General features: G+C 39.4%; 1 protein-coding gene across 1 annotated transcript in view; it reads left to right on the top strand.

Annotated features, from left to right (window-relative positions):
* The first annotated feature begins 1,980 nt into the window (after nucleotides 1–1,980).
* Nucleotides 1,981–9,346, top strand: part of RGS17 (regulator of G-protein signaling 17) — a 29,609-nt gene continuing 22,243 nt past the window's right edge. Inside the window, exon 1 of the mRNA XM_009884053.1 lies at nucleotides 1,981–2,119. Coding sequence (XP_009882355.1) covers nucleotides 2,001–2,119 — 119 coding nt within the window. The 5' untranslated portion in view covers nucleotides 1,981–2,000. The remainder of the gene's footprint in view (nucleotides 2,120–9,346) is intronic.

Raw genomic sequence — 9,346 nt, 5'->3', positions numbered from 1 at the left:
ATAGCACCTTTTTTATACATAGCTAAAATTGTGTAAGAAATGCATAATTTTAGGTACACAGGTAGAATGCATCGAATTTTTTCATTCCAAGATTACAGCCTTATAAGTACTTAAGTATGGGTAATTTCACCGGTTTCTGAAACGAATAAATTTTGTGATTTTGTACAAATGTTTCTAGAATCTTTATCTATCTTGCAGGAAACAAACATTCCCCATGAAAATATCTGGCTTTAATTTCTTTAACCATAGTCCTTGCACTTGCTGAAGCAAGTACCATTCACAGCATGACACAGCTATCTATGAAATAATTTAACAGCATCATGTGCAGTCAGCAGTTCAGCACTGTAATTTGGAGAAAGTGATTCCATGCTGTCACTCACTGTCTGAGCTACACATTATACTGCAACACTTTTCCTTTCCTTCCTATCTATGGTCATTTTTTCAATTATGTTAAAGTTTCCCTTCTTAACAAGACATGCTTACATTTGATTAAAAAAAGGTGTGTTTTTAATATGTTAGTTTAATATTCAGGACTTCAGTACCTATAAACCATAAGAAGTAATATCAATAGCATAATCAGGTGCCCTCACCACAGGTATTAAATGTTTCTTCATTGTTTAATTTGACCAAGCACTTCAGAAATGACTTGATTGTATTCAGCGACAGTGTACATGGAAAAGTTATCCGTGCAAGAAGCTGAAATAACCACCAGCCACGAGTTTTGCCTCATGAGTTCTGAAGCTCAGCATCCTTGCTACATGTTGTTGCATGTAAACTGCCTACAAGGACACCACTACAGAAGAAGAACGTCAGGAGTTGTAGCAACCATGTAGATGCAAACTCTCACAGCCACTGCTTGAATGCACGTAGACGGAGTAGCACATCTCTCGGTTGTCTGTGCGTGATGTATCCAGGTGGCAAATCAACCAGAGCCCGCCGTTCCCCAGCACTCCTGGCTACAGCAGGATGCCCCGGGGGTGTGGAGTACAGCGCGTGCTGCTCATGCCAGGCCACCTTCTACACGCTTCTGTTTTAAACTGGGCTCCTCCCCACAGTAATCTGTTTGTACTTTTTCAAAGGCAAAAGTACTAAATTAATTTATTCTAATTTGTCATAACCATCACTCTGGAAACTTATAGTTGCTGTATAAAGATGTGAACCGTTAGAAGGATCCTGACATCTAAACCTTCCTAAATAACATAACTTAGCAATAACTGTTTTTACTTCTTTTGAAAACTAAGTAATGCATGGAATATTACTTCCAGCTGCCTATTGCAAGTCACTGGAAAGAAAAATATCTTGGCCTAATAAAACCTAGGAAAGACTGGCAATGAGGAAGAGATAATCTTCTGTGACCAGAAAAGAGCCTCAAAGTTGGAAAAGTATTTTAGAAATACATATTTATTATTCCTTTTATTTACAGAAAATAACTGGCAAGTAGCAAACCTCCCAGTTATGACACTTATAATAATCTTGTCTTTTAGCAGACAGCTATTAGTGCCCGTGATATAACATCATTCCTATCAATTTCATTGGTATGAAATTCATTGACCAGAGAAATCAAAAAGTAAAAAAGATCAGTTTCCAGCTCATGTTTAAAGTGAATAACCATCCCGCTGTATTTTTAGTACAATGGAAAGAGCTGTGATAGTCATATGGCAAAGAACAACTCAGTCCCTACCAAGTGCTACACAAGCTGTGTAGCTTGCTCTTCACAAGGGTAATAAACAGCCCTTTTAGTCCAGCCAAAGTGATAAGAATAGACGTGATTCAAGCGTGTCACTGAAATGCGGTCTTCTGAAAACATCTTTTAACACAATAGAACTATTACTCGGCCAGCACAGTTGACGGCCACGTGCTTTTGTTGCCACGAGCTGTGAGAACCAGTAGAATCAGAGATTATTGTAGAAATGTGAATGTACTTTATGACGGTCTGTAGTAATTCTGTACATCTCTTATGTCTGTGTTCTTATAGCCACTTGGGCACTGAAGTAGCTGAAATGAGAAAGAGGCAGCAGTCACAAAATGAAGGAACATCAGCTGTGTCTCAAGCACCTGGAAACCAAAGGCCCAACAACACATGTTGCTTTTGTTGGTGCTGTTGCTGCAGCTGTTCATGGTATGTCCTGTAGTATATTTGGTTTCGTATCCACCACAGGTAAACGATGAGAATGGAAAGTGCTGAGCACTGGGAACATGCAGACTTGTGGGAGAGGATTGCTGCCTAGAGGCACAATTTAACATTTCACTTTAAAATTTGATTAAACAATTCCCTGATTTGGTTGGACATCTTGTGAGGGGGAAGAGGAGAGAATAGTAAATTCAAGCTATATTTACCCTACTTAAACCAAAACTAAAAGAGTAAAATTCAGTTGTAAAACTAGTATGTGTGAATGAGATTTGATACTGAACATTTTATATTTTGCATTCAAAACATTTCTTTTTCTGCTTGTACTTTTGATACTGCAATTCTCCACATTCAGGAGGGAAAAAAGGAAATGGTCATAAGTGTGAATGTATGGTGACCTGTTTTACTACTTAGTTGTTGAATAATATATATTCTGTAAATCTGAAAATGCAAGCCTTAAATTCCACTTTATCTTTTAACTGGTGTGGCACAATGTTAGTGGAAAAAAAGGCTGAAAAATCGTGGCTGATTTTCTCTTCCTAAACAAAGAGTTCATTTGGAAAGAATTATGGGTGCTTTCAGAAACAGCTTTAAATTCTCAGTATCTTGAGATACATCAGGTCTCTATTTCTTATTTTCATGAACGCAGTGTTGTAACATAAAGTAATTGATACGCAGTACTGTTTGGAGCCTGTGCATCCTGTTACACACACAGTTCAGTCTTTTTGGAGTGTCCATTCCTCTATGTATCTCTGTTATTTTCACTTGAATCAGCCTTCTGGCCCCAATCTAAAATCTGAGGCTATTTGCCCCCAATGTATTTAAAAATACATAACAGCATGCATGCATCAGGCATCAAATGCGACAGCTTTTTCCAAGATGCCACATCCTGGAGGCAGTACCAGGGTGGACCTGCCTTGGCTGTTGCTTCCAATTTCACCTGGAGGCAGAGGATATTTGGAGCAAGGATGAGCGAGAGGTCACGCTTTCAAAAAGACACTTTGCAATGTCTTCCATCCATACAGCAAAGAGCTGAAGGGTATTAAATGGGAAGAAAAGGGAGGATGTTTTGTCACTGTTATCTCTGCTTTGTGACGAGGGCACAATGTAAGATTAGCTATACTGTTACAGACCAAAGGCTCATTTAGCTCGGCACCCTATTTCACAAAGTGACCTGTAGCGGATGCCACAAGGAAAAAGATAAAACAAGTGGACATGAGCCTTCTTAACCCACCCACAGCAAAATTTCTCACAACTTCTGACAATCTGCAAGTTAGGGGCTTTCTGGCCCAGAGGTTATTTCTGTGTGTTTTATAGCCCTTGATGGAATTTGCTTTCATTAATTTGTCAAACCATTTCTGAAGCGACTTCCTGAACTCATCTAAACTTTTAGCATCCAGTTTCCCATAGCAATAAATTCTACAACAGACCTGTGCACTTTATGAGCTATTACTCCCTTTTATTTGTTTTAACCTACTAGATGTTAAGTTCATTTGATGCTTCCTTGTTCTTTTGATTGTGAAGAACAGTGAATAATTGTTCCCAGGTTGATCAAGCTTTTATAGAGTTCTCTCGTATCCCCCTTCAGATGTCTTTTCTTCCATAGTCTTCTCTATTTTAATCTCTGTGATACAGAAACTGACCCAGGCCATGATTTATCCTTATCTCTCTTCTATCTGTTCACCTACCTTGTGTGTCTCAATGTACCTTTCCTATACTACTATCTCCTGCCTGAGATGTGTGGCTACATGTGTTGCAGTAGTCAACACATGGGTGCGTCATGTTTTGTGTTTGCTTTTGATTTTTTATTATGAATTCCTAGCACTCTGCTTGCTTTTTAACAATCCCTGAGACGATGTTTTTATAGAATTATCCACCATGACTACAACATCTCTTTACTGAATGGAAATGAAGCCTATCATTGTGCATGTACAGCTAAGGTTGGCTTTTGCCTTGCATACTGGAACATGAATGGCCACAAAACTACCAGTCTAATTTCTAAAACTTGAAGACAACTGATTTTATTTTTGAGCATGCTGTAGCTCAAGAAGTCTTATTTGACAACTACACTCTATTTTGAAGCTTTCAGGAGCTTTGTGACCCTTGGAGTGCCTCCACTCCTTAGAACGCAATACCATTATATATTTGAACCGCTTATGCATATTAAATCTAAATTAGAACAATTATTCCTTTAAAATGTAGGATGTCCCTCCAGCTGCTTTAGTAATTGTTTTTGCTGTTAATAGCCTGTCTTTTGCATGTTGAGGGCGTTTTTTGGTAAAGTAGATTAGAGATGCATGGAGAAATCCTGTCAATTTAAGCTAGTTTTCAGGATTAAGTCAAAGAATAGGTCAAAGGGGATAGTAACATCACTTGCACCTTCTAAAATGAAAAAGGTAGAACAGATGATGTAATAAGTCTTTTCCAGCTCTATCTTCTGTGATTCTCTACTGGAAACTCCATTAGAGGAGAGATGGGACAAAACTTTGAAAAAGGCAATATGAAATGTTTCAGAATCTCAGTTGAAATGAAGTAATTGATTCTGGTGCCAAATTTGTTTGGTAAATTTAAACTGTCCAGGTAGAGTACAGATTACTGCTCTTGCCTTAGTTGTGTACCCTAAAAATATACAAAAATTATTTATTTAAAAAAAAAGGTAACAAACTTTACTAGTCACTTAGTATATAAGGGTTTCTAGTAGGTAATTCTCTAGGGTAGTGCTCTGTAATACGAAAGCCACCAAATCAATCATTGTAACAGGTTCTCTGGACCTGATGTAATTGCATGCTTTCCCTAGTTCCACAGGTCTTTGTATTTGAGTAACATGAATTTCTCAAGAGATACCTGTCTGGAAATGTTGCTGGGTTCATTAATGCTGATGACAATGCTTTAACTGTCATTACCAAGATTAGGAGACTTTTCTTCTGTTTTTTCCAGCAGCCCATGTGACTGAGGACAGCTCCTGTATCACTGACCTCTTAGTGCCTCAACTTCCTCACCATTCATAGAAATCCATGGGGGGTGGGGCAGGTTTTTGTGCAGCTTTTAGTAAGAATATCTCACTTGTATCTGTTTGGAGCATTAGTTCAATAGTTCATATGTCCAAACAAATAATTAGAATTCTAAAAATATCTTCTGCGAATCGTTAAATGTCTGTTTTCTTCTGTTCTACCTTGCATTAAAATCAGAAGAGGCATTAAGTCTTCCGTTTGCATAACAGCACAGGCAAATATTCACACCTTTGGGGAAATAGTACCTTGCCTAATAGAGACTTGTTAACAGCAAAAAGTTAGATTCGAAAATTATTCAGTATATCTTACAAGAAACTTATTTTCTCTAATAATTCTTTCATAAAGGTAACAAATATTTGGAGTGTTTTTTCATTGTTGTGGGTTAACCCCAACAAGCAGCTCAGCCCCACGCAGCCGCTCACTCCCTCCTCCCCAGTGGGATGGGGAAAGAGAATTGGTAGGGTGAGAGTGAGAAAACTTGTGTGTTGAGATAAAGACAGCTTAATAGATAAAGCAAAGCTGTGTGCACAAGTAAAGCAAAATAAGGAATTCATTCACTGCTTCCCACCGGCAGGCAAGTGTTCAGCTATTTCCAGGAAAGCAGGGATCCATCATGGGTAACAGTTACATGGAAAGACAGACACTACAACTCTGAACCTTCCCCCTTCCTCCTTCTTCCCCAGCTTTTACTGCTGATCCTGATATCACATGGTATGGAATATCCATTTGGTCAGCTGGGGACAGCGGTCCCAGCTGTCTCCTCTCCCAACTTCTTGTACGCCCCCAGCCTGCTCACTAAAAAACAGAGAAACCCTTGACGCTGTGCGAGCACTGTTAAGCAACAGCTAAAGCATTGATGTGTTATCAACACTGTTTTGGTCCCAAATCCAAAACACAGCACCATATGGGCTGCTATGAAGAAAATTAACTCCATCCCAGCCAGACCTAGTACACCTCTTGGCACTGATGATTGTCAGGACAGCAAATTGTTCGATTTACAAGGACAAAGCAGGGCCGATTGCCAAGATTTGCTCAGGTTGGAAAAGATGGAGATAAACAGAATCCTTAAGTTGGTCATTTTATTGTAATAGGTATGGTTTCTCCTTAGTGGAGAAAATAAAGTGCTTCTGAAGTCCCCAACAGGAAAAGCTTGTCCAGTTAATGCAGAGGCAGATGATAGAAGATCCCTCTGGAGTTCTTCTATAAGATCTTCCTCTCTCTACTGACCAGATACAGACCTTAGGCTCTTACTTCAGGAAGACTGCCTCACTAAGGCATCTAACAGATAAGTACCAGTCAGGTACCGGTAGGAGCTGGACTGAATCTCACCCCGTGTCTTAAGCCTCCACAAAACACCATTCCCATAGAAGACTGAAGAAAAGGCTTCCTCACTAGGTGTAATTTCAATGACTCGGGTAGATTGAGAGTTGCAAAATTTGCAGTAAGACGCCTAACATGACAGTCTGTAATTTCCTTAATTACCCTTTTGCAGAGAGCTGTGCATTTACTATTTAATGCTATGGCTTTACAGTTTTGAGCTTGGGTTGGTGAGGTAAGGATAGAAGCCTGCTATTTCAACTCCCCAACCTTATTTAGCAATACGTTACTTCAGCTTCCTGAGCAGACATGAAACCAGTCATCCTCTTGCAAACACTTGTAAATCACATTCTTCAAAAAAAACTCTCAAGACACTAGCACAGGGAGCTTGGCTATTCCGCCAATTTTATTTTGCTTTCTCTTCTGTCTCCCACCCAGAGCAGGAGCCGTATCGTTTTATCCTCTCTTCCTTTCATCAGGTGCTCAGTGAATTTTAAAGCTGTGGGACACTGATGCCTGATAATCCATCTCCTTTTACTACACACAGAAGGCTCAGAAGGCGTCTAACATCTTCCCTGCAAGAGACCTTAGCAGTACGGGAGTCTGGGGGACATGAAAAGGCTTCCTGTGGATAAGTGAAGATGATCACACAACTTTACTTGGTTCTTTAGCTCGATTCAAAGATGTGAGCTGGAAGGCTTTTACCTTAAAGGGAACCACTAAAACAACTGCTGAAGACTCTTGTGGAAGAGGGAAAGGGACTCTCACATGTCCAGCAGCTCCAAGCTGTGCCCTGTAGAAAAGCTATGCCTGCCATTTGATTTCTTATGACCTTTCCATGACTAGTTTCCCACACCCAAGAGATTCCAAGGAAGATAGGGTATTTGCCAGCTTGGCAGTAAACAAGAGTTGCTCTTGGCAAGAAAGCTCTCTCCTCCAGTTCTTATAACTTGCCCATAACTGCTGTGAGTTAGGTCTGAAACTTCTTCCTGGTGACCTTGTTACACAAATATTTTTCTTTATTAAAGGGAACATTTTCCTCACATGGGTTTAGCAGTTGACTTGAGCCTACAAGAAGATATTTCTGTCATTGTGCCACAAATATGAGATGACAGATACAGTTGTAAGGACAATTTTAAATTATATTAGTATTTTTTCTCTATGGGGTTCAACGTTTTCCTCCTCCTAACAAACACAGTGTCCATGGTAGTCTAAATGAAAAAAAAAAAACCTAAACCAATTTTTTTTGCACTTCCTACCTCTCTAGTACTTTGAGATTAATATTTTTTTCTGGCATATTCAGTGTTAGTTTGCCACCGAAAAGCTTTGTCTAAGCTTTGTGTGACCCTACACAAGATAATCGCTGGGGGTCATGGTAATGGCTGCTTTATCTTATTTAACTATGGTAGAAAGTTTGGTGGAAAGAGAAGCAAAGAAACAATGGAAACAAAAACCAATGTAAGGCAATAAACTATACCCACGTGTTTTGAAATATGTGGAAAACAAAATCCATAGTCTTCTTCCCATGCCTTTCTGCTGCAGAATTTATACTAGGAGTAGACTAGAAGTGGGCTGGTACAAAAAGAATCACCCAGGCTCCAGGATTTTTTTTAAAGCTTTCAGCAAGCAAATAAAATCTTTATCTTTGAAACAAAAGTGCTCATTCTGAAAATTGGCTTTCAATTATTTTGGTGTTTTTACAAACCTATTTTTTTTTTAATTCTGCTTTTCTTCCTTGAACACACAGGACAACATATCTGAAACAGATGTACTCAACTCTCTGCATTTTACCTTTTCAAAACACCCCACCTAAGAAAAGCAAGTACGGAAAAGTGCATTGGGAATTATTGTACTCTAGTGCAGAATACAGCAGAGCAGGCTACTGTACTCTATTTTACTGAAATAGAAGGTGATTTTTTAAAAATATTTAATGGGAAAAGCTCTTCCATTCTGAGCCTTTTTATACTTTAAAACATCACAGGACTTCCTTATGGTTTTAGCATTTGCTGTTGCAGAGGTCAAAGATGAAAACATTCCCTCTCTTTCCTGGAGAATATTTTTTTTCTGAGGGATAGTCAGCTTAGCTAGCATGGGAACTCATGCTTTGTGCAGCTATGGGACAGTATCATCTGCTCTGACGCGGGACATCACAGTGCCATGGGCAGCGCTGGTGTTTTCTTAGGAAAGGAGCACCAGTTCTTCTGACAGGTAGAATTTAAAGCTGGATAAAATCCATTATATGACCTGTCACACATGCTGCCGAATGTGGTATTCTAGAAAACCAGTCTTAAATCACCTTGTCTTTAAGGCCACATATCCTCAGTGCTGAGGGCATGAGAGAGAGCTGCCCGGCTGACATTCCTGTTGTCACTGGAATGCACCGTAGGGTGAGTGTGGGGTAAGGATTTAAATACTTAGTCCTCAGAAACGGGCCTCTCAAGGTTCCCTGAGCTACTTAAAATAAGAAATTTAAATTCTCAACATTTGGAAAAACAAGCAGAAGACACTCTAAAAATAAATAGCTTGTCAAGTATTTTTTTTCATGCTTTCGTAAGTTATGGTAACAGTACTTACTAAATAATACCCAAGTAAAGTATTTATTTTCCCTTTAAACCAAAAGAAAGGGATGATCTCTAAAGTTACAAAATCAGAGGTGAGAAGCATGTCATTCCAGTAGGTATGATATTTCGTAGGCTTCCTCAGCTTTATAATTCAGATAGGGCAAGTGATTTTGGTGGAGTTTTTTGGATGTTTACGTCCTCAGGGCAGGCTGGGGACAGGTGGCTCTGTGCATGCTTGTTTACACAACTCTCCCAGGGCATCACAGCCTGACTTGACAACCTCTGAGCTCGCACCCTTCTGTGACACTGGGCCAGATTGTCAGTGTTAG

The sequence above is a fragment of the Charadrius vociferus genome, unplaced genomic scaffold (genome assembly GCF_000708025.1).
Source record: "Charadrius vociferus isolate BGI_N301 unplaced genomic scaffold, ASM70802v2 scaffold494, whole genome shotgun sequence".
NCBI lineage: Eukaryota > Metazoa > Chordata > Aves > Charadriiformes > Charadriidae > Charadrius > Charadrius vociferus.
The sequence above is the reverse complement of the archived record's forward strand: the minus strand, read 5'-3'. Positions and strand labels throughout refer to the sequence as shown.